The 26,668-nt window shown below is 42.3% G+C and overlaps 2 protein-coding genes across 2 annotated transcripts; one reads left to right on the forward strand and one right to left on the reverse strand.

The window, feature by feature from the left end:
- The first annotated feature begins 7,026 nt into the window (after window positions 1-7,026).
- LOC112878675 lies at window positions 7,027-8,669 on the forward strand. The gene is made up of 3 exons (XM_025942908.1): window positions 7,027-7,195; window positions 7,508-7,751; window positions 8,239-8,669. The coding sequence occupies exons 1-3, from the start codon at window positions 7,027-7,029 to the stop codon at window positions 8,519-8,521; spliced, it is 696 nt and encodes a 231-aa protein (XP_025798693.1). The 3' UTR covers window positions 8,522-8,669.
- A 172-nt stretch (window positions 8,670-8,841) lies between these two features.
- LOC112878674 (MDIS1-interacting receptor like kinase 2-like) lies at window positions 8,842-14,059 on the reverse strand. The gene is made up of 4 exons (XM_025942907.1): window positions 13,596-14,059; window positions 10,892-11,282; window positions 10,299-10,476; window positions 8,842-9,197 (listed from the first exon to the last, which is right to left on the reverse strand). The coding sequence occupies exons 1-4, from the start codon at window positions 14,057-14,059 to the stop codon at window positions 8,842-8,844; spliced, it is 1,389 nt and encodes a 462-aa protein (XP_025798692.1).
- Window positions 14,060-26,668: the final 12,609 nt, after the last annotated feature.

Genomic DNA, 26,668 nt, shown 5'->3' on the forward strand with positions numbered 1-26,668 from the left:
TTTCCAACGGAAGCTCGTTGAGGTCGAACCCACCATTACCGTCTTCGTCTTCCAGTACCGGCACGTTTAGATCAAAGCTACCAAATGAAGTGGCCATGCTGTGTGACTCTAAGCTAGCAAATGAACTCGCTCGTTCCTGTCCAGGCGAGTTGCACGGGCGCAACTTAAATAGCAGCGCGCGCCATGCATCCAAACCGGCGCCGACTCGCTGCCCTAACCAATCAAAGCTGTGTGCGTTTGTTGTCTAGGATACACCTGCAACTGCATTAAATAGGGGTAGACAGGGAAAACTCTACCTTTATTAATCACTTCTTGGTATGCTAAATGCTGTCCTAAACGACTTTCTTTACCAGTATGGAGGGAGTATGTATTTATGTGTGCAACACACATATGCATACATGTGTTTATGCCCGTGCGCCTGGTCTATTCATGTGTGACCCCATGCTATTCATTTATCATCGTATGGTACATATAATTTCGGATGACAGGTTGCAACCTCATGTTGCAAAACTCCATGAGCTTAATAGACATAGATAGGATCATATCCCCACAACGTCTGACACAAAAAGAAGAAATATCTGGCTCTTTGGATACACTAGATTAAATCGTACAAAAACAACTAAATAAGAAGCATATATTTATCACTAGAGCATAGGAATCTGATGTTTTACAACATGCCACAACCAAAACTAGTTTGCCAAACTATCACATTGTCAAAACACAGAGACAACATCAATTGTGCAACCTTTATAGTCGCTACAAAACGGGCAAAAACCATCCTGTGGTCACTGGCTTAAATGTTTCTCTTGTATAAACAAAACTTTATGGAGGGGTGTCCAAAAGCTTCTGGAGGTCACCTATTACATCACAAACAAAAAGTGGAGACTACACTTCTTGCCCATAGTGACCTTGATTCCTCCATTTTCCGCTAACAGCCCATCGATTATGCTACAAAGATCCTGCATGCACCATGTTACAAAAAGTAAGTAAATATTCCTTTTCGTCTGAGTGATTCTGTTACAAGAAAAAAAAATATATACCTCGCAAAAGATTCAGCAAATCTGCCCTCTTATAGTGTTCATTCCTTGCTGCTAGCATGGTGAAATTTATGAATCTAAATGTACTATAATTACGCAGCAGTCTGCCTCAGATATTCTTTTTCCTGTCACTAATTGTAGTAAAATCATTCACACATATCTGTCTTCTTGCCAAACCTGTCCGATGATTGATCCATTTTCTGACTGACATCATAATCTTCTTTTCTGTTCCAGTCAAATGATGCTGTCCCTTTGGCCACTCCAAGTCTATAGCCAGCAGATTGTCTCCCACACACACAGTTCTTAGACAAGTTTGCAATATCCTGCTGCAGCAAGGAACCAAACACACCAACTCTAGGATGAGGTCGGAAAGGTCTACACAAATCCTGCTGGACATTATGCCGTGATAAGTCTTCCAGTGTCAATGGAACCTCTTCAATTAGAAGACTTCCGTATGATGCGCTGAGTGATGTTTGGTACTGGCTATGTGCATACTGGGAACCCATCCAGTTTGTATTAGGTACTTCATAGTTTAGAAACCCTAATGCACTTGATGAATCCATCAGTCTTGGAAGATGCATCGCAGGCATGGTTTCCCCTGGATACAAGCCTGACTGTCCAGCCATTCCTCCATCGCACAAGTCATTAGCTCCCATGGTTGGTTCCGTCGGAAACTTATCCGGGACACTTCAGCAATGTTCTGAGGATGTGAAAATGTGGATGAGCCACATGCAATTGTCACTTCTTGTTCCATGTGTGAATGTGATTGTTCTTCCTGGAGACACTTCAGAAGGTTCAGGAATATGTAATGTCGTCGGGTGCACATCGTCGACAGCACCTGTGACGGATGCAGTCTGAACTGTAATAATGAGCTCTCCATATGTGGTGTGGGAGGAGAGCTCTCAGTGGTCTCATCACCATTCCGGGCACTGGCACTTGGCTGTAATTTCCTCTTTATGAAAATAGTTGATTCACCCTTCGACAGAACATCTGTTTGGAGTTCTCAGTAACATTGTTGTACTGATCATCATCCTTCATATTTTCCTCCAGGTTACTATTCTGCTTGTTTTCGTCAGCATGGTTGGCACTATTAGTCGACAACAGTTTTTCCTGGTTCAAATTCCCAAATGAGGATGCAAAATCTTGATGCCACATCTTTATCGGCAGGACACTCTACCTGGTCACTCTCTGTAATCTCTGATAATAGCCTCTTCTTTCCTGACCTTCTCTGATAAACCTTGAGATGTGAAATATCATTTCTTTTTGAAGATGCTTCATGTTGAACCCTGTTTGTAGACTTGATTGCCACTGTGAACGTTGGAGTGCCTCAATATTGGTTTAGGGACACCTGACACATTGCATGCACTATTCACATCATGATTACTAGATGAGGCCTATAAATCTGGAGATATAATTAACATCAAAATATCAAATGATTAGGTTATTGTACACAAATAAAGTTATAGACATAGAAAATGTAGAAAACACTTAACAACTTATGGCTAAAGCAGCTATGTATCTTCTTCTAGTCCAGCAAGTTCACAATACCTTTCATGGCGGGATAACATTTTCCTCAATAACTCCTTTGTTGCTGGAAGAAGGTGAGATGCATTTTAAATCGCTTTCTTGAGAACACTTCGAAGGAGTTGTTCGACCAGCACTACTAGGCATAAATGACTGAATAAATGAAATGGAGCAACCATCCTGATTCACAGAAATAGTTCTGGATTTTGTTCCATGATATGCATTTTGAACTTTCTTCAAACAATTTGGGCAGTTCCATCGTCGAAACTGCCCCCCTGAAATTGGACACAGATATTTGCATTTTTCTTCATCGTGCTTCTGGCCATAAAATATCTGAGACAACTTTGGATCCTTTAGCTGAAGCAAAGCGATACAACTTCTGTAAGGAGCAGAAATGATCCATGAGATAAGAAAATAATGTTTGCACCAATAATGAGAAGATATTGAAGGGCTTCAAAATCATGAGTAGCTACGCACGTTATACTCACATGAAAAGACAGCGATTGAAGGCTACAAAATCAAGACTATATCAAACCGTTTTCAAATAAGCACACAATTCTAGGTGTATACTAATTAAGTTGCAATACTAATACATAGAAATATTATTTCAGAGATAAAAGCGCTGAGAACTATGCAGATTCTTCACACACACACACACACATGCACGCACTCACGCGCGCGAGCGCATACACACACACACACACAGAGAGAGAGAGAGAGAGAATTTGCAAACTAAGACCGAAACACTAGTTTTATCATGAAAATGAAAAGATAACCTTTTGTGAAGAGCAAAATTATGAGCGAAGCAGTAGGAGAATATTAACTGGGCAACATGTGACATATTAACAATAACAGATTAGACTAATGAAGGAGTTGTTTTAAGAAACAAAATGTGGCAACTAGTTTGCAAAAAAAATGGAAATAGGTATTATCAGAATGGAAGTATTAAAGAAAAACAAAATCATATAAACATGGAGAGAAAAAACTGTTCCAGTTAACCACCTTCGTATATGTATAGGAAAATGGTAGCTAAATTTTAGGCAATACTATAGATATGAGAAATGCACAAGGAATATATGTTTCTTCCAATACGTGAACGGATATATGGTGTTTTTTTCAGCAGGGAGACCCCTACTGAATTTTTAGAAATTTTAAGATATATATATATATATGTACGCCCTAGGCGAAAAAGACAAAGGCAAAACAGACTTTAATGAAACTTACAAAACCAAGTTTCTAAATCTACTTTCAAAGAGGGCTTTGCCCTTTAAAGGATCAAAGAAAATTCCTCTTTGAACAGGGCCTTCCGACCCCTAAGGGAAAGCAAAGCACACCACCATAACAAACAATCTCATTGTTATGTCTCTAGAAATATAGGAGGAAAATAAGCAGATACACCTAACTGAAATAGATATGCATCCATATATATATATATATATGTATATCCCTGAAGATTAGGAGTTCTCTAGATGATAACGAATTAAGAGTACACAAAATTGAAGAAAAAACACATCAAACAAGAAATGAAAAAAATGTCAATAATTAAGAGAAACATAAGTTAAACAAAACTCATGACTACAACTTCAAATGGATATATAAATTTTTCATACATCCATCTGCACATATAGAAAAGATGTTACCTTATGGAGAAATGATTACACTGCTGCTCTGCTGGTCTGTCATCAGGTTCACTATTTGTACTTGGACATCTTGATTCCTCCTGTGCTCTTGTTCTTCTAGATGCACCCTTTTCCATTGGGACAAACAAAGCAGCAAACAGAATCTCAGACCTCCCTACACACAAGGAATAGATGTTATAACATAGAGTGGATATTGATCTGTGCTTTAATTTGCAAGAGACTATAAAGGTTGATTTCACAATCACAGAACAGAAACTTTGCATGGAATTTGACTCCTAGGGGGGTGGGAGTGTGCTTTAGGGGTGTGAAACCGGGCAACTTGGTGCTACTGAAATGGAGTGTGAAGAAAAAAAATTCAAGCATCAATATTCCCAATAGATGTGTCACTCCTTTCAATGGGAGGTTGGCCCAGCATAGAATGAATGAAACCTGCATTTCTACTAAAACTTTTTATATAAAAAGTCTTGAGAACTGAAGGACCCCTTTTATTGGGAGGAGACACTACTACAAAAACTACCTCTACTGTGGATACAGAACTATTTTTATCGTCATTAGTCCCCCACACTATCATAGTCGGTTTGGGAGCTAATGGAAAAACTAATTTTCAAAGTTGTTTGTAGCCATGAACCAACTTTCATGTTATTTTGTTTAAAAAAGATTTTTAGTTCAAGAAAAATAGAAAAGTTAACTCTATGCACCAGAAGGCTACTAGGTGGCCACCCATCACCACTCACATAGTTAGACCATTTTATGAATAAAATGGACTGAAATGGTCAAACTCGCAACCTTATGCTTCGCAATGCCCCCCCCCCCCCCCCCCCCCGCCAAAAAAAAGAAACCACATATGCTTTGTATGTGTTTCATATGCAACATGTTAATCATCATTTTAATGAAAATAACCCAATAGGTGTAGAATAGAACATCACAAAATGGATTTACACTAAGAATAAACCTCAACCAAACCAGCTGAGAAAACCCAACGCCAGGCTCACCCTATAAGTCCAGACCCTTACCTAGGCTGACGACCACTGCCACAATACCCTCTTGTAGGACCATAGTGTTACCAAAGGCTGGCACCCTAGCAATAGTTTTTGGGGAGGCCCAGTGAGGGATTCATTTGAATTTTTAAAGTAGAGCTACAAATTTGGACCAAATATATCCTAAACCAACAGTTCTTGGGCTAGAATTGATTGTAAAGATAAGTGATTATCAAAGTCGATAGTACCTCGAACATCTTTTGGTCCTCTAGAGATGACTGAATGGCAGGAACTAGTGGATCTGTTGCCAACAGTGGAGTTACATGAAGAAATGGATACATTGAGCTGGGTTCAGGAAAGATTAGAGAATTTTTCTACCACTTCTTAGTATGATAGTAGAATGCTTGGAGTAAGGAAAGCTAAATTACCATTAAATTTAAAGTGTTTTGTGGCAAGTATATAAGGATAGGACTCAATGTGCCAAGCACGTGTTGAAGAAAAATTGGCCTTAAACTTTAGAGTGCAAGAAAACAACTGACCATACAATGATTAGGTGCACCATTGATGTTTTTGAACTATCTAGTGTGTGAATAGAGATATTTTCAAATGGCATCAGTTCCCTATGAACCTTGGAAGGATGTCAAGAGCAACTGAATCTACAATGCAACAAACAAATAAAGCACAATCTTATTTTCATGCAAGCATGTGAATATTGGACCAGAAGAGTATGCATATGAGCTTATCTTGTAAAGCTGGTGCCCCAGTGGAATATTTTGCTATCTATAAAAGTTGGACCAAAACCCTTTTATCCAACAATAAATGATTTGATGTTCTGGAAGTCCATGCTGTACAGATCAATGTAAATTGGCATCTAAATAATTATTTCCCCACAAGACAATGCTAAGAATAAAAGTGGTTCAAGAAAATCTAGAATTAAAATATACAAATCATGATATTTCCTAGACCCTTTTGTTTCAATGGTTGGCTAGCTGGCGGCGGCGGCGAAAAAAGCCAAAATCATGCCAAATGCCATGCATCAGATGCGTGTTTGCACACCGCGTCGTCAGAAAGAAGTAGCAACCTTTGAATGCCGAATCAACGAGACACAAGATGTGAGAGAATCCCCACTTCACCACACTTGTGAGAAATGCTACCGCCAGCCGTGGAAATAAGCAAGCTCCTAGCTAAGGTTGAATATCCTTCTATAGATTCAATTTTGTTCACCCTAAATATACACACGTCGGCATGTAAATTTTTCCCCACACCACAATTATACAAGCCAAGAGTCCCAAACAAAGCTGATTCTCCCTCTGTTGATTCAAACTTTTTATCTAGATCTATATATGAATCCATGAATGACTATATACCAGAAACTTTGCGCTTCGAGATGTCTCTACTGTCGACTGCTAGACCGTGACGAGGTTAGGCGCCTCCAAAGAGATGTGGCGGCGCTGTCTAGAATTCTAGGGTGGATGGGGGAGTGGAGATGAGGGAAAAGGGCACGTTTTAGGGTTTTGAAAGGGGGAGGTGGGTGGATTGATAGTGGAGGGAGAAATAGGTAGGTGGGTTGCGATGGAAAAAAGGAAATAATATTGGTGGGGTCAAGTGCTATAGTAATAAGTTCTTTTATTGCCAAAGGCACATTCCCATACGCCCAAGCAAAATAGTGCAGATCAATTATATGATGGAAATTCGGAAAGCCAAGATTCCTTTTGTTTTTTGCTCTAATGAACTTTCATGCTTCATCATAAGTATATCCCTGTAGCAATATGCCAATAATTTATATATTTATTCTATTAGTAAAGATTTCATTTCTGGACAGCCAGCTGTTGAACTCAGAGTTAGACAATGGATCTGGAGACAGAGAATCGTGTGGCCTCTTTACTACTTGAAGAGGCACGGAGATTACAGATAGAGGCTGACAGGGAAGGTGTTCATGCATATCTACGAAAGCCTAATATAAGGCATCGTCCAAACTCACGGTTCCTCACAGCGACCGTTCGTGGAGTTCAGCAAGGTTAGCATTGTGGCATTCCCTTGGTGTTAGTTGCTTGAATGATGCATCTGCATCTTCAATTTATTGAATCATTGCCACTCTTTTTTGTATTGTCTATGTTTGTGAAGGAAATCCTGTAGAAACTTACCAAACTAGGGGGAAAAACAGTTGGATTCATGTAATCTTGTAGAAATTCTAACTTGGTTATTTAAAAGTATATTGACCTCACATTCTTAAGGGTCAAAAGTATTATTGGCCCTGTGTCACAATTTTTTTATTGACATAAAATAGATCTTTAGTAAGTCTGAATTGAAATATGTTGTTGTACTGCAGCAAACCGTGTTGTGGAGATCAATGAAATGTGGCGTGCTAGGGAAAAGGAGCTGGAGTTGGAGTCAAAGATGAAAGGCAGAAGTAAAGATTGTGATGATTCTAGAGGCGAGAAGCGCAAAAGTGAAATGAGAAACCATAGCTCCAGCTCAAGGGTTGAACAAGAAGGGACCACTTATAGTACTTCTTACTCAGACCAGGAGGATGGTCTCAAGGAAGACGAAATTGAAAGATTTCTTCATTCAAGGTCAGTTAGAATATCCATTATTTTCTTTAATGCAAGAAATATCCATTATTTTCTTGATGTAACACCTGCATATAACTGATATTATTTTACTCATAATCGTCTATGAAAAACCATGCAATCTATATACATCTTCGATAGTACTCCCTTTGTCCATCAATCAATGATAGGTGTAATTTGTTTTTGTAAAAGTTAAGCTTTTGTAGATTTTGACCAACAATGAGTTAAATTATATGCATGTTCGATATACAAAATTTGTATCAATATATTTCTATACGGAATACCTTTAGGATGATGTTCATTTTTTTAGCAATTGAAAGTATAGTTAGTTAGATTATTTTGTATAGCAATATAAGTACCACATTATTCTGTCTATGAATGCTATTATGCTATTATATTATGTATTTAAATTTGTTTATGATGTAAACCTTTCCATGCGTTACCTATTTCCTTGTGTTGCTTAACAAGTGTATTGTTGCTATTTTGTTAGGGTGAAACGAGGACGTGGGGCCATTGGTTCTAGGATGGACGAGCCTGGTCCATACCTTGATTCTTTGTCCCGTTGTCATGAAAACGGACCTAGTCCTGATATACGTTTGGAAGAAAAATGGGAACGTCGAGTACAAGGCCCAGAAAAGCCTTTGTTTTTGAGGTCCAAGTCTCCTGATGATCATTGGTGTAAGGAAACGTTGGACGGAAGGGGATCGAGCTCTGAACCACAGAGCAAGAAGGAAAAGAAAAGGAAGTCTGAGAAAAAAAGAGAAGAGGGATAAAAGGAAGGAAAAGGACACGAAGAAATCCAAGCATCGCCATCACCACCATCACAAAAGCCGAAGAAGGGAGTGAATGAGTGGTCTTGCCTGTTAGCGAGATAGAAATGTACACAATGGTTCTGCCCTGAAAGTGGCAGCGACCTGATTGTTGCTGTAACTTGAAACTGTATTGTATAGAGAACTTGGCATTGTGTAGATTGTGGAATGGACTATGCTTCTTATAATACCGTGTTGTTGCAATTTCACATTGTCGTTGAGATTTTATCACTTTGTATTAACAGTATTAACACTATGAATTGCTTGACACAACACAGATGACCTTACACTTCTATTATTTCTTCTGGTCTAGGTGCATGAGAAGGTGAGGCAAACGAAGAAGGTGGTTTGTGCAGAGCCAGTTTCTGATAGACATCCTCCATCTCTGGCCTAAACTGAGGAGAAGTTTGCAGGCAAGCAAATGCCACTTCCACAAGAAGAGCAATTTCTTTCTCTTCTACAATTGTTGGAGATGATTGGCGCTTGTCCAACATATCCTCCATTACAAGCTCCCGATGCTGTTCCCTGGAAGCAAGGTACTGTATCTCTGAGGTGTACATCCCCATCACAATCTCCAGCGCAACGACACCGAAGCTGTAGACATCGCATTTCATTGTCACCACTGATGTGTAAGAAAGCTCTGCATCAAAAATCAAAATAAAGAACAAATCAATAATCAAACATGAAACCAAACTGCAGTATATTTGATATTCGCAAATGGTAACAAGAATATATTTGCAATGTAGAAGAAAGTAACTGACTACATACCAGGGGCTATATAACCATATGTTCCTGCTAGTTCGCTCCAATTGGATGAATCGGGTTTTAGCATCCTTGCTATTCCAAAATCTGAAACACAAGCCAGCCTTGAAATCTGCATCTAGCAAGATGTTGTTACTTGTTATCCATGGTGCAAGTAGTAGATAGCTTGAGCCACGTCTTTTGAAATGGCAACTCGCTTCTGCCAGTCTAGTTCCTTTGCAAGCTCCTCATTTTGCAAGGTAGCATGAAGATTTCCTCTCTCGATGTAATCATATACTAGAAACTTGTACCTTGTATGAGAGCAAAATCCATACAGCTTGCCGATGCTTCTATGCCGTATCTTCGTCAACACTTCACTTCAATTTCACTAAGGAATCTCTTTTCATCAATCGTTTGTTCATCTGTTTGATGAAGTTTTTTCACTGCAGCCAATCTCCCTCCTTGAAGATGAGCTTTGTAGACAGTGCCATAGCCCCCTGAGCCTACTATACATCTTTCAGTGAAGTTTTCTGTAGCCGCGTTAATATCTTCAAATGCTAGTTTTCCATCAAAATTCCACACTGAAAGCACATCTATTCTATCTGTGCATATAGTGTTTTGCTGCATGCTCCTTTTGTGAATAATCGTAGCAACAGCAAAAACTGCAAGACTAGTAACTACACACAGGGGGATATAAATTGCAAGCACCATTGTGTGAATCCCTCCTTTGTGATATTCCATTTCTGAAGTTGAAGAGCATATTGGCAGGCCTGAGATATTACCACACAAGCCATTGTTGTGCAGGAACCATCCTATTGTGGCATTGTGGAATAGTCGTCCTATTGGAAGAGGCCCTCCCAAGTTGTTGTATGACACATCAAGTGTTGACAGACTTAACCATGCCAGCAATGGATTTCGGAATGCTTCCACTGAATTGATTATGGGAGAGGTTCAAGAGCTCCAACATTGCCAAGTTTCCCAAGCTGTGCAGGTAGCTCACCTGTGAGTTTGTTGTTGCTGGCATCCAACACAATGTGCAGGTTCCTCAGATTACCAATGGACGCTGGCAAATCTCCACTCAACCTGTTATGGTTAACCATCAAGGATTCTAGCGTAGTGCAACTCCCAATCTCTTCCGGCATCGACCCGTTCAACTTATTCACAGATACATCAAGATACTGCAGTTCACTCATACGACCGAATTCAGGCGGTATATTTCCCGACAATTGGTACTAAATTCCGCTGGTATTTCGCCTGTAAGTTGTTTGTGTGAAGCAGAAGTACCTCCAAGTTTGCTAGATTTGAAAACTCTGGTGGCAGGCTTCCGGTAATCATATTTTCTGCCACAGACAACCTGGTTAAATTGATGCTTGAAGCCCAGGATTTCGACAAATGCCCGCAAAGTTTATTTTGTGATAAGTCTACTTCCCCAAGATGTGGGGAGGGTCCAAAATTGGATATATCTCCTGTTATCTGGTTGGAGTAATTGAAAACATCCATGAGGCTCGTGCATGTTTTCAGGCTTATAGGAATGGGACCGGTGAACATATTCACGGAAACTTGGAACACTTGGAGATTCCCCCCTTTGCAGACATCAGGGGGCAATTCCCCTGAGAGGGAGTTGCTGGCAATACTGAGCACCTCTAAGTGTGTAAGATAAGCAAACTCTTGAGGCAAAGGACCTGACAGCATGTTACTGAAGAGGTCAAGCCTTGTCAGGCCTGTAAGGCTCCCGAAAGTTGCTGGAACAGAGCCTGAGACCTGGTTTTGGGATAAAGACATGAACCGGAGACCCACCAAACTGCCAATCTCGCCCGGCATGGGACCCACTAATTGGTTGTCCGAGAGGTCAATGTAGTTCAGCCCGGTAAGGTTCCCTATGATTGGAAGAATCGTTCCTCTTAGCTGGTTTGAGTACAAATCCAGTACGTTCAACTTGGCCAGCAAACCAGTCTCTTGGGGAAGGAAACCTGTGAGCTCATTCCTGGCGAGATAAGGTGCATTCAGGTCAGTAAGATTTGGCAGGATACTCAACCTGTTCTGACCGAGGTCAAGTTTCCTAAGGTTGCCTAGTGAAGATGGTACGGGCCCTGATAGGTGGTTTCCGCTGAGGTGGATGTATCTTACTTTGGTCAGGTTGCCGAGGCTTCAGGCCCGTACATGGCCCAGTGCAAGTGGGCCGACGGCATCAGATCCCCAAATTTTTGGGCCGCTACAAGGTACAGGCCCAAATGGCCAGTAACCTAACCTGCCTGTTGATTTCCATCGATCTGTTACTGTCCATCGGGCCTGCGTGCGCTTGTGTTTCTCTGCGAAGTCGAACCGACGCTGCCGCCTTGGTAGCCGATTCGTCATCGATTCATCATCAAAACCTTACGCCGCCTCGGAGCACGCCGACTTACCGAGGCGCCGTGCCGCCACCGTCGCCGGCCGCCACAATATCGCAGCCTCGCAGAGTCGCAGGGAGCAGGCCTGGGGCTGGCGGGGAAAAGAATCAGTCGGCCTATAGGAGCGCTGCGTGCGTGACCTGCAGGCTGCGGTCCTCGGCCGCGATTCCTCAGCGGCTTCACGGCCTGCATCGTGCTCAAACAGCGGGCTCCTCCGCTGGGAGTGGACGTCGTCACTGGAATCGAATGCTGCCGCCGTCTGGAGCGGGCGTCGTCCCGGGATCGAGCGTCGTTGCCACCTCAGGCGGGCGCTGCATGGAGGGGGTTCCACTCGCGGTCCGCTGGCGCCAGGAGTTGATGCTGCAGGGAAGGTAGAAGAGGTGCCGCCGTCCGCCAAGCGAGGCGCCGGCCGGGCACTGCTCGTTGTGATCTTATTTTTTCCGGTTGCAAAGGAGCCGGCTCGACCTTAGTATCTTTTAGTCCATTCCAATAGCTTTTTATTAAAATTGAATATAATATTCGGTACAGTATCCCATAGTAAATTACCACAATCAATCTTATAGTGTCTTTTGGCAAAGATATCTTTTTTTAGTGTCTTATGGCAAAAAACCACACTTGAAGAGTATCCCCCGGCTAATTTTGCCTAGAAAATATGAATGCGGTAATGAAAAGCGCAAGAGGAAAAGAATTGAACAGTTTGCTTACACTCAAATTTTGAAAGATAACTTATCATGATTGACTCTCAAGCCATTGTCAGCTACTCGTTTGGAGTCAAGCCATTGTCAGCTAGAGAGTCGTGTTGACAGTGTAAAGGCTATAAGGTTCCAAATGCAGGATAGAAGCTTTACTCGAAGTACCAGATACTGATAATAATACAACAATATTCAATAAAGCTAAATTCTTGGCGAACAATGAGCTTGGTGACTTTGAATTTTATCTGGTATGAAATATTATCTGTTGTTAATTTGATCAGCAAACATGTACAAGCAAAGGATATGCTTATTGATGTTGCAATTAAGAGTGGTGATAATTCTGATATTGATTGCAAAGTGTTACATGTGGAGTTGAAGTTTCTCCAAGAAGGCAACATATCAGATGCAAACCAGGGTGTCCGTGCAAACCAACTAACAAAAGTAGCAAAAAATTCTTCTATATACTTCATAGCCTTCCTCCACTTTATAAAATTTCAAGTTCAAATTCATCATATGTTAAGAGATAAAAAAGGAAGTTTTAAGAGTTTTTTCTTTTATTTATCTCTCAGAATTTTTTCTTTTTAGTATCTCTTAACATATGATGAATTTGAACTTGAAATTTATACAGTGGTAGAGTAGTCTATGAAGTATATACATAATTTTTTTGAGAATTTTTTGCGACTTTTATTAGTTGGTTTGCACAGAATTTACACGAGCACTCTCGTTTGCACCTGATATGTTGCCCTCCAAGAATTCATTCCTAAAAGAAGATATGGGGCCTCTTGATATTCTAAAGTTTGTGAAATGGATGGGCTGTTTTCCTAATGCTCAGATTGCATAAAGAATTTTATTAACTATTCCGGTGACAGTTGCACCCGCAGAGCGAAGCTTTTCCAAACTGATATTGCTAAAGATCTACATGCGTAGTACTATGAAGCAAGAAAGTCTCAATGGACTGGCGACAATTGCACTAGAAAGTGATATTTTGAAGAACATTAAATATGTAGACATAGTTGAAGATTTTATTTTGAAGAATACTAGACGAATGTTGCTTTTTCATAGAAGTTAAAAAGATATCAGTAAGGAACACTTGCTTTTTACTCTTTTACATGATACTATTACATAAAATTATCTAAATATATTCTGATTATTTATAATTTTCTACATATAAGATCTTCATTTTATATTTCGCTCCTGGGGCCTCCCAAACTGAGGTACTGGCCTGCAAGGCTTTCAGGTATTTGGCCGTCCAACAAGTTGCTGCCCAAGTGCAAATCATCTGGACTGGCCAGCTTCCCGAGCTCCTCCGGTATCGCCCCAGCGAGCATGTTATGTGCCATGATCAGAGTGGCTAGCGTTGTGAGGTTCCCAAAGGATTCAGGGATGCGGCCCGTGAGGTTGTTGAAAGCAAGATTCAGGTCGCTAAGAAACCCCATGCTGCCTATCTCACGGGGAAGATGTGTCCATGGAGCAAGTAGCCGACCAGATTGAGGTAGGACAGCCGGCTTAGAGAGGCGATGGCCGGTGGGATCTCGCCGTGAAGGCTGTTCAAGCTGAGGTCCATGCATGTGTGTGAGGAAGGGGAGCGCCGAGAAGTTGAGCTCACCGAGGCGGCCATGGATGCCGGCGTTCGGCAGGGAAATCTCGGTTTTTTCTTTCCGGTGGACTGGTGCGACGACCATCACGCGTCTTTTTTTTTTATGAAACAGGAGAGGAGAGTTTCCCCTACTGATTAAATTTATTTAATTAAAAATGTGTTACAAAGAGAGCAAAGTACAGAGTAAAATCAAAACAATGCAAAAGAAGACAGTTTTCATGAAAGATTTTCTAGCCATGTCTGAATGTCTGGAAAGTATCTTCTTTTTGCTCTATGTAGCAACAGAACAAAGTCATCCTTAAACTTTGTCTTGCAATCCGCCACTGATGGATCACTGTCATTAAAAATCCAATTGTTTCTTTGAGTCCATGTATTCCAAGAGAGCAATATAATCACTTCCATAAAGAAGGGCTGCATAAGACTTCTTTTTATTCTTCTGACAAGCTGCTGTACTGTCAAGTTAGTGGGATAAGAAATCCCAATAGAATTTCAACAACTCTTTGCAAAGCTGCATTTAAAGAACAAGTGCTTCAAAGTTACCATCACGCGTCTTGGACTGTGCAACAACGATAGAGGTGCTTTGGTCTCTCAACAAGGGAATGAGGCTTGCCTGCAAGGAGGACGCACGTCTGTGGCGTTGGTGCGTTGCCGTCTGCCACATGCCCTCCAAGGAATCACAGAGGCCTGGTGTCAAGCGTTTTGTTTAAATATGTAGTTCTTCGCTTTCTCCCTGAAAAAGCTTTGTAATCATGGTGGGGACACCACCACCCCCCCCCTCCATCGAAAAAACAAGGGAATGAGGCCATCGAAAGAAGAAACAAGGGATTGTGAATTTGTGACGTAGTTTTTCTGTTTGACGGAGTCTTTATGAAACTGAAATTTGGATGGTTCAGAAATTCATAAATCACAATCAAAATCCTGCAAGTTGCTTCTTGCCCGACTGAATGGGAAATTTTGACATCAACGGTTCAACTTGTTAGGACTTGGCAACTAAGCGTAGTTTACGTCGATTGGGCTCACATTATCAGGGTGTGTTTGGTTGGACCGTGGCTGTGAAAAAAAGCTGTTGTGGACTGTGAGCTATGAAAAAAGTTGTTATAAGCTGTAAGCTGTGAGAAAGCTAAAAACCATTTGGCTAGAATAGCTGTGAAACTATAGGTTTGCTGTCAAATGCCTGTAACGCCCCTGAAGTGCCGAGGGACTGTTGATATTCAAAGTGATTGTGAATCCTTCATGCAAATTACCGGTTTGGAAAAGAATCTTAATAGAATGATAACAAGTCTACAAAATGACATATGGTTCATATAACAATATCCTGCCTTAACATAACTATCTCCCTCTCGCACTAACCAAAGCATCAGCTATCCTGTTGCGGATGATATTCATGGTTTTCTCATTCTCTCCATCATCATTGTCATCTCCTTGCGTTTATGCCATGGCAGATGATTGTTGTAGCAGGTACTCCTCATCAGCATCACATTTATCAAACTCCCTATCTTGCGAGTGGCTGTCATGGATAAAATTATACAATGCCATACAAGCTAAAATTATATGCTTCTGAGTACGAGTAGGAAAACTTGGAATGCCCTTAAAAATACACCACTTCTGCTTCAAGACTTTGAAAGACCGCTCAATGATATTTCAAAAAGATGAATGCAAGAAATTGAACACCTCGTACTTTCCTTACAATGCACGCACATTACAAAGTCGAAACTCTAGCATATGATACGTGCTTCCTTTAAAAGGGGCAAGATATTCTAGTCGGTTTGGATAACCAAAATCTACGAGGTAATATTTACTTATAAGACCAAATCACAATATAAGTATTGGTAGTAGTAATAAAATGTGTATACCTTTAGGAGGCACGGGAAATGAAGAAAAATTTGCTAAAATATGATTTAGGATCCGTATGTTGTGACAGTTCATGTGTTTGTTATGCTAGACATATATTTTGTTAGTGTGAAGTATGTGTTTGTTTGTGTAAAGCTTGTGTGTGTTTGCGTGAAGCTTTTTGAAAATTTAAAAGTACAAGTTAAAAGGGTATTTTTGTAATTATAGAAAAACCTAGGGTTGTTTTTGCAAAATGTATTTGGATTAGGGTAATTTCAAAATAAGAGAAATATATTTTTTTCTTACTTTATGCCTTGTAAAATATATATTTATCCAAAAGTTTCAATTGAAATATGTATGTTGAAGTGTGTAAAAATTTTGGGTAAAGTGGTAAAATAAGGGTGTTTATGTAGTTTCATAAAAGTACAAGTCCTTTTATGCAAATGTTTCATTTACAAAAGTAACTTTCAAAATTACTCAGGGTTAAAGTGTAAAAGTGCAAGTCATCATGACATGTCATAAATGCTTGCATTTAGGCCCTGAATTTTATAAACTTTAATTCTTTAGGACAAAAGCAATACAAATCCAACTTTTGTTCAAAACTTCGCGTGTAAAAATGCAAATTTTGAGTTTTTGAACTTGGGCCCTAAAGCAATGTTGTAGAGTTTGAAAAACTCTCCAACTTTCGTTTTGGGCATTTCTTCATTAGGGTTTTAAATCAACGGGAAATTTTGTTTTACAAACAGGTCCCTGCATTTCTCTAATTTTACGTATAAGTCCTTGGGGAAATCCAATCCCCCTTCTCCTCTGTTTCTTATCCTGACATCTCCTTCTTTACTCTCTGTTCATCTCCTATTTGGTCTCCTCCTTCGTTCACTGGCGTTTTTCATTTGGCTTCCATCCCTACCTTCTTTAGCTCTCTCTCTCACCTCTACCGGCCGAGCAGGCAGTGAAGGAGCAGCGGCAGGCGCAGGGGGCAGCAGGCCCAGCAGCAGCAGGCATGCCCGGGCGAGCGGCGGCTCAGCCCGAGCGGCAGGAGGGCGGAGCACGCGGCGCTAGAGCGGGAGGCGCTGGGCGTTGGGCGCTGGGCGCGCGGGCGTCGCGGGAGGTGAGCGGCGGCTCGGCTCGGCGGCAGGCGAGCGGCCCACGCGCGCGGGAGGCGCAGCACTGGCGGGGCGGCGCCCAGGCGGTGGCTTGGCACGCGGGCGAGCGGGCCCAAGCGCGGGGCGAGCGGAGATGGGCGCGGGCGGCGGCAGTGCGCGGAAGCTGGGCGGCGTGCGGCCCGGCAAGGCGAGCGGCGCGGGCTGGAGGCGGCCCAGGCGCGCGCGGGTGTTGGGGCGAGCGAGCGCGGGAGCCGGCTGCGGGCGCCGAGCGGCTCGGCCCGAGTGGGGCGTGAGCGCGGCCAGGGAGTAGCGCAAGCGGGGGAAGAAGCGCGCGGCGTGGAGGCGAACGCAGTTGTGGCAGTGCAGGTCAGGCGCCGAGCTGGGCAAGTGGATGGCAATCCCAGGCGAGCTGGTGCAGGCGCTCAGGATCGGGCGAGCACGGTAGCCCGAGCGCCGGTTGTGGCGCGTGGGATGGAGCGGAGCGGCTCGGGTGGCGTGAGCCGGTTGTGGCGCGTGGGATGGAGCGGAGCGGCTCGGGTGGCGTGAGCCGGTGCGGCGCGTGATCTTGAATTGAAGCCTTTGATTTGTAATCTAGGTTAAATATTAGGTAATGAATGCTTTATTTGTGTCTTTTGTGATATGCATGTGTTGTAGCTAAGTATAGATTGTAGAATATATGCTTCAAGTAGAGTAGTGTGATAATTAGTTAATCCATCACACGAACGCTCATATCTCTACCATCAAGACATTGTTCTCGTCTTGATTGCAATCTCCTTAAAGCCCTTCTCGTATAAGAATCTTTATTAGTTCGTGTGTATCTTCTGCTTAGCCACTACATCTCGGCAGCTGTGTTTCAGTGTCAGGTTATCAACCCAACCACTTAGCATCTGTTTTCTTTAAGTCTATGATGTTTCTGCGTAACAGCTGTCAGTCGATACTTCTACCATCGGCTGATTGTTACCTTTCTAGTATCGGCTACTGCCGATACAATCCTTTTGTTCTGTCCTGCATCGACTGCACATAGTCGATATATCGGAGATGCACACACGATCTTAGGGTTCTTGCCATCGGCCGAACCAAGCCGATTCTAGTCGTTTACCATATCGGTTATGGCCGATCGATCCTTAGTTTCCCCATCCTTATCCACACACTTCCATCAGTCGATTTATCGACTGAGAGATCGGCTATATATCTATCGACCATATACCCTTAACCATACTCCAATCGGCTATACGTCACTCAATTGTTGTGCTGACGTAATCGAGTCGATATAACCACACTTAGTTACCTAGAATAACACTTAAGCACATCTCAGTTAAGACAACTGCTTTAGGAATCATCCTTCTGCCAAAGTAATCGATGCTAAGATCGATCACCTAGGAAACCGATGCACCTTTCCATCGGCTAAACCTCTGTAGTTTCCAATCGGCTCTGTTGTAATCTTCAACGAGTAGCCGAATTTAATTAGTTATCCACCTAAAGCTCTATTTAAGTTGAGCTTCAAATCTTTTTGGTTGCTATATGAGTAGCATGTTAAATGAATGTTAGATTTCAACTTGATTGTGAAGTAAGATAGTTTTGTGTGCACATTTGAATGTAATGTTGCATTGCATGTAGATACGACTACTTCTACAAACGGTACCTACGAGATCTCCCAGGAGTCTGCAGAGGGTGTTTCTGAAGACCAAGTGGATGTCATCAAGGAAATATCGGAAGCTCCGAACCAAGTTCAGAAGATAACAACACTAACATCTCTGGCTTCAGTCCCACCAGTAAAGGCAAGCCCCGGACATATCCCACTATTTTATTTACACTACAATCTACGTCTATTATTATTATATCTTGCATTAAGTCTAGGAGCTGTAATGAAACCCTAGATGCATGAATCTTAGGATCCAATGTATTGTACCTGAGTCCTTATCGCTTAGATGCTCTGCTAAATAGGGCCGGTAGAAGTCGAGTGATTTCCTGTTACTCGCGCGATATAGGAGTTGCATGTTTACATTTCTGCAACCACTATAAGGATGACGGACAGGGTCATGTGTTGTATCATGACCTGAGGTTTTACCCTGTCTGTTTCGATAAAAGTTTTAAGGCCGAAATGTATGGTAGTGGTGGCTAAGTTTTTGAAAGTACTAGCCACATGCCGCGAAATATGGTAAGCGGTAAGCCTAGTACCCGATTGGCCCGGCAAATGGACTTGTCTCCACCACTCGACTTTTATTTTATGTTTACACGCACCGACGTGTGGGAGTACGTTCTGCAAGGCAGACAGGAATACGGGTTTTGTAGTCGCGCTACAGACGTATGTCCTGTACACATTGGGTGTGCGTACGGTCCTGCAGTCGCTTGTGGTGGCCCTGATCCATAACCCGGAATATGAGGGAAACGGTTGCTTGGAACGCCCTGTTGGTATTTCAAGCGTGTGTGTTAGGTTTACCTTGCAAGGTTAAATTCGATTCGAATCGTCCGCCTCTCACGAGGATTGAGACTGCTTATCCCTTCTGCCACATTGAGTAAAAAGTGTAATTGTTGATGAGATAATCTTGATGGACGATAATCACTACCTTGCTTGCTTAGTGTAGGTGCTAATCTAGAATAAATACTCAACTAGAATCTGAAAGCTAAAACGTGAAAGTAGTTATACTCTTTGTTGCTTTTCAGCTGAAAATAAACCCAGAGCCTTTACAATTCCTTCATGAGTCTAGTTATGGGCTAAAGTATACCCAATCCCGGGTAAGCCTTGCTGAGTATTAGTATACTCAGCCTTGCTAATTTGATATTTTTCAGGTAAAGCCTTTGAAGACCCCACTCTTTCCCTGCCTTGGCCCTGTGCTCTCCCAGATGATTGGTCCGTGGAATGGGATCCGTCCTCGGCCAACACCGATGATTCCGAGTGATGTCGTGCCCGGGCTTAGCATGACATCCGTCTTGACGTCGTATTGTAAATCATCGCGTATGATTTCCGCTGCCAAAAGCCAAAACTTCAACAGTTGTACTGTTTTCTCTAAGTTGAAATTTCGTATTACTGTTGAAAACTCTTATCATGTAATTCCTTGTGATGTAAAATATGATGGTGATTGTATCTCTGGACTCACCTTCGTGTGAGGTAACTTTATTTGATCCTGTGTATCGGTGGTTTATCGGGACGTTACCCGACAGGACAAGGGATTATACCGTTTGAAGCACGTTGGAGCCCTCAGGATTGGACTCGCGTACTTGAGCCGGTATAATTCAGGTTGGTTCTGCCACATATGTCATGTGCAGAATCTAGTCAACCAGCAACCATAAATATAAACCTCATATCAAAATCACAAACAGCTAGAACATTTTGAGATGTAAACCCATGTTGTCATGTATGGTTGACCACTTCCTCTGCTGGCACTATTACCGGAACATGTGAACCATCAATAGCTCCAATCGCGCCTTTGAATAAGGCCAGAAACGGTCCTCTTTGACCTTTTCATGCTCAATAGAGAAATTAGGATCTCTTGGCTTGATATTGTCCTTTGCTAACTTGCGCAAACAATTCGATACTTCATGAAACTTGTTGCGAATTGTCCAAAGTGACAGTGTAAAACGGTCTTCAGCTTGTGAGAATGACCGTGGTCCTCCAACGATCCACAAGAACATCACAAATGACTCCATTAATAATACATTGCTAGTTGATGTAACTACGTAGTTCGAGATAAGCAAGTCATAAAGCGCCATGAAAATATCAAGGCTCATTCGAAACATCTTGTACAAGTGCCTAGAACGACTCATGCATCTTATGACCCATTGAAGTTCAGTTTCTTGTGTTTTCCAGTATTCTTCTTTGTGCAAATACCGATCTGTGTACTGGTACCCCAATTGTCTAATAACATACTGGGATAGCTCAGCTAAAAGAAGTAGTCCTTGTTGTCTTTTTTTTGGCAAAATCCACCATGTTGTCATCCATCTGCATAAGACGTTATTAATATACCAATATACGTGCAGCCAATAAACAACCAAATTAAGCCCAACAATGACAAACAAATGGACAACAATGACGACCAAATTATAATGGTGCTCAGATAACACAAACAAGTAATCATTTAGATACAAACAACATTATTTCAAAATAGTTCTCACATAGCAGGAACAAATAAATGGTTCTCAGATAGCAGGAATAAATACTTGATACTCCCAAACGACACAAGATATAAATGACTACAAAGTTCTACGACCACCTCATCAACTCCTTTTCATGCTCCCTCTCAAGCAGATCAAACCTTCCTTCATTGGTTTAAGACCTCCCTAAATTTAGGCTTCACAATCAACAAGGTGGTTGTGTGCATTAGACCAGTTTTCTATGCACCCCACAGGCTTTCACCATCTGCATTGCCTCTTTGATGCTAGGGACTTGGTTGGTTGGAGGAGCTTATGATGCTTCAACATTTATGGAGATCTTCTCTGTTGATGTTTCTATCTTCAAACTTATATTGTTGTATAGTCGAAAGAATGGACTCTTCTCATCCTTCTTTTCAGTAGTTGCAGTTGAGCTGTTCTTGCGTTTTCTTTTTCCTGATTTTATTTTCTTCAAAACGGCCAACTTGACATCATCATTATCTGAATTTTTCTGTACCTCAGCCACATCCTCGTCACTAGACTCACTCTATCGATAGTGCCTTGCCTCACGACTGAGAAAAAAAAAAGAAAACTGGGCCGCAAATGGCCAGAAGCAGCCCACATCAAGCCCACAAAACTATAAGACACGGTCCAAAACAACAGAACTGGACAGCACATCACCAGAGCCCGTGACGACACCGGGCCCAACCTATCTCACAAAGCCCAAACAACCGCTGGGTCAGCCCAGACAATCATGCAACGATCCTCTAGAAAACTGCATCACATGCCTCAATGCCCATGAAATTACAGACATAAAACGCCTTAACGCCCAAGCATAAATCCGGTTGCATCATTCATTACAGCAATACATATAGAAGGATCAATTGTTATGCAATTCCGAGTACAAAATACTAACGGCAAACCACCTCCCAGGTGTTCAAATACTGATATGACAAAGTCACTGACAAACAATAGAGCTCCAAAAAGTTTACAGCTCTGTCTCTACTGTAACTAATCCTTGGCACCTCAAAACTGTGGATTCCGCTAACCTCACCGAGCCGCCTGCTGTGCTGCTTGAGCTGGCTCCACAATGTTCTTTGCTAGCATGTAGGTCGATCCGCATGTTAAGGCCTTTCAAGCTCTCGATAATCTGCTCATGCCATCACCCGAACTGGTTGATGCAGTGTCAGGAACCCTTATGATGAGGGTCAACCGAGTTGATGTGACGCACTCTCCTCATTGTGTTTTCCTCCAACTTCTCACTTAGATGGACTTCGATGTCTTCTGCTATTGCCTTTTTTTTGTGTGTGTGTGCGCGCGCTCAAACAGGGAGCTATAGTGTGCTCGGAACTTCCACCACTTATATTTATAGGCCGCACACTTGTCAGTTATTTTGTAGATCCCTCATCATTAGCTGACGTCAGGTGTCATCTGATTAGTGTGCCGTTCATGCCATTCAGCTCCTGCCACGCTGTGCCGTTCATGCTTGTTTAGCATCCTGGATGGGCCACTATTTCACTTTTCATCACATTAGTGTGCATATATCACCAAGCTCCATAAATATTTTATAGACTTACTCATCGGATATTCAAAAACACAAAAGCACCAGGGCCCAAACAGATTTTCCTTGCTACCAGCCCCCATATATTCCACCCTTCTCCGTACACCTGCCCGGCTAACAATTTGTCCTACCTACCTAGCCAGTTAGCCCACGCGACAGGCGCCCTGCGCTCAGCCTCAGCTCGGTGGGATGTGTGAATGACAAAGGAAAACTTATTATTCAAAAAAAAAAGACAAAGCTCAGCTCAGGTCGGTAGCCATTTATGTATCCGTTCCCCTCTATCTCACTTCATTCTTTGCTGGTGATCAACCCCTACATTTGTACGAGCTAGGCATAAAATTTTTAGTTTATATATATAACAATTATTTTGTGTGAAACGATGACCTTTGTGGGACCGAGGAGCAATGACAGCTCTTGAGAATGACAAAGTCATCATATATGTTTTTTTTCTTACGGGAACTTCACCTACCTCTGGGAAAATAACACCATTAACTCTTGGAATAAATCCATGAAAAATACGAGCCTCCTTATTACCTAGTCAATGACTCAAAACCGGGTGGGCAATTTTCAACCACAAAGTATTTATCAACAGAGCATAAGTCTGCTTATATAGCTAACAATTGCATGAATAACAATACGTACGGTGCTTCATTTCAATTGAAGCCACAAAATATTCAACATGGAGAATTACGCAACAACGTGTGCTTCATCAAAATCCATAGACTAATACCAAGTTTAGCGCGATGGATGCACAATGAATATTACGCGTTCCTTCTAATGATCTAAAGAAGTTTGGGAATGTTTCGGAACCCATTGTGAGATCCCCACAAATAGGCTTGCTCGGACAGGGCAACTGTTTTTAGAGGGTGATGTGGTTTAAGGCTCGGCACCAACACCCAAAGGTATGGATTTTCGTTGTGGTGCATGACAGTCGTACACTGCTGACGGGAAGCTTGGTGACCTCACCAAACAGTGCATCCAGCATTGGCCTTGGCGCACCGGAACCAAAGTCTTCCTCGATCTTGTAAAGTGGGTCGGACAGTTCCTCCAACGTACTAGCTAAAACCTCCTACACAAAGACGCTGATTTCCGTGCGCGTACAAAGGACATGTTAGGGCCTGTTTAGTTCACGGACCGTAAACGCAAAAAAGCCGTAAACGCAAAATTTTTGAAGGAATCTTGCCAATTTGAAGTACTAAATGAAGTCTATTTACAAAACTTTTTGCATGGATGGGTTGTAAATCGCGAGATGAATCTAATGAGCCTACTTAATCCATGTTTTGCAACAGTGATGCTACAGTAACCATCCGCTAATTATTGCTTAATCATGGATTAATTAGCATCATTAGATTCGTCTCGCGATTTACAACCCATCTGTGCAAAAAGTTTTGTAAATAGACTTCATTTAGTACTTCAAATTGGCAAGATTCTTTTGCAAAAAAATTTTGCCTTTACGGCTAGCAAACTAAACAGAGCCTTAGTGGAGGCTGCCTCAAACCATAATGTGCCACATGATGCACTCTCCATATGTTTTTCCCCAACATCCATTTAGGCGAACTTCGACTTCTCCTATAGCTTCTGCTTCTTTTTCTGCTCAAACAGGGAGCTATAATGTGCTTGGAACTTCCACTTATATTTATAGGCTGTACACTTCTCATATATTTGTGAATCCCTCATCATTAGCTAATGTCATGTGTCATCTAATTAGTGTGCCGTTCATACCATTTGACTGTTGCGCCACTGTGCTGTTCATGCTTGTTTAGCACACTGGATGAGTCATTTCACTTTTCATGCTATTAATGTGCATATATCAGTATATCACCAAGCCCACAATTATATATTTTTATAAACTTACTAAGTTACTCATCAGATATTCAAAAGCACAAAACCAACAGGTCCCAAACAGATTTTACCTTGCTACCAGCCCATATTCCAACCTTTCTTTACACCTTTCTGTACACCTGCCGAGCTAACAATGTGTCCTAGCTAGCTATTTAGCCCGCGCGACAAGCGCCCTGCGCTCAGCCTTTACCCTCAGGTCGGCGTGGGTCTCAGTCTCGTCGACATTAGGAATGGGCGACTAGGAAACTAGATGTGTTGCTGTACGTATAAACGAGGACAGAGTTGTCGCTTGGATGCGGGTCTTGCAAGGTTACAAAGTGAAGTCGGAGCTGCTACGTCGGGAACGTCGCTCGTCAACATGACACGCAGCGAGACCCCCGTCCATCGAAGGCTAGGCCTCTGGTGGGGGTTGCAATGGCTAGGGCTAAGGTCTGGGCTCGTGTTTGGAAGTCGGAGCTGCTTTTCCTGGGGTGCTTGAGCTTGGCAACGATGACCGGTCGCGGGTGTTTGCTTCAGGGCAGTTGGTGGATGGCTCGTGAGTGGCCTGCCATAGGAAGTCGGAGCAGTTGGCAGCATTGCTTTCATACTTGGCAACATGATCCATGGCAGTTTGCCGTGTGTTTATGCTCAGCCGCGTCGCGTGGGTTGGTTAGCCTCGCGGGTGTCCTGTTTGGCATCTCGTTTGTCTACCTTTCTTATATATAAATTTTTTCATCTTAATTCAGTGGCAGAGCTCCTGCTTTTATTTAAAAAATAAATAAATAATAAATGAGGACCGATGTTGCAGGCAAGGAACAAGATGCTATCGGCTTGAAGGACGTGCTAGCAGATGGGGCCCCAGGGGAGAGAGGAGGAGCATCAGTGGTCTTCTGCGCGCTAGCGCCCTTTTTAAAAAAACAATTAATACACGTACGCACAACGCCGTTAAATCCTAAAAAATTTGCTCCCACGAGGAGTCGAGCACAAGACCTCAGGTGCTACTGAGGCTATTGTAACCACTAAGCTATACGCTATTTCGCTGGTATGAGTACTATCTGTTTGTATCTAAATTCATATCGGTTTGGAGGAGTTTAGATTCATCTCTATCTGATCCGAATCAGGATATTCAATGGCATTCAATGTATGACACCGTATCCAAATCCGCGTACGCAAAGTTAGATATATAAGGTGTCAATATTTATTCATATCTTATCTGACACAACTGACACTAGCCATATTCGAATCTAAATTTGAGAAAAATATCTATATGTATTCGTATCCGCAGGTATCTGTCCGTATCTCATTCATTTGCACCCGTAATATAATGGTTAGATTTAGGTCTAATGGGTGAAAAAAACTTATACAAACAACAAACCTAACTTCCATCTAGGCTTTATCGTTTAGTCAAGAAAGATTTAATTACACACGAGACTAAGGAGTGTGATGTCTAATGATACCCTTTATCAACCAAAAAGTGTTTATTTTTGACTTGTTCATCATTTTGTTTTTGCAAAACACAAATATGAGCACTCATGTTGAATCAAGAACTCAAACCTGAACGGATAAGTTCCACCGCAGTCAATCTAGTGAATTGAAGGGCTGTTTGGAGGACCGCCGCACCTGCCACGGCGCCCCACACTTTTTCTGCCGTAGGTGCGACGGCCGTTTTGAGCGCCACAGGTTAAGCGTGGTGTGGCACCCTAGGTGCCACACCAAACAGCCCTTGAGCTACGCTTGAAGGGGCAACTCTTTCTAGAGCGTGCCGTGGCTTGAGCAAGATCCCGCTAGACCAAGGTGCTCACCAACAGCATTGAAGGCATGCATCTTCCCCGTGGTGCGTGATCGTGGTGTGCTACTAGCTCGACGACTCGTTAAAAGACTGATAGGGGATATGGTTGGTGTTCTGGAGAAAATGTCCTCGGCGACCTCTATTCGGAGATCAGTTCATAGATGCTAAAGTGGATCTGGTAGTTCCTCCAATGTAGCAACCAAAACCTTCTGCACAAAGCATGTACCGATGACATGTTAGTGGAGGTAGCCTTTATTCATAAGGTAGCATCTGAAGCACGCTCTATTTGTTTATCCCCAACATCCCATTTAGACTATCAAGCTTTGGTTTCTTCTTCTGCAGTTGCTTATTATCATTTCTGCTCAACCAGGGATCGGAGCTGTAATCCACTTATATTTATAGGAGGCTAATTCACTTCTCAGTTTGTAGATCCCTTATCAATATTAGCTACGTCATGTGGCATCTGATTAGTGTGACGGTCATGTCATTTGACTGTTGCGC

This window comes from Panicum hallii, unplaced genomic scaffold (genome assembly GCF_002211085.1).
Source record: "Panicum hallii strain FIL2 unplaced genomic scaffold, PHallii_v3.1 scaffold_368, whole genome shotgun sequence".
Classification (NCBI taxonomy): domain Eukaryota; kingdom Viridiplantae; phylum Streptophyta; class Magnoliopsida; order Poales; family Poaceae; genus Panicum; species Panicum hallii.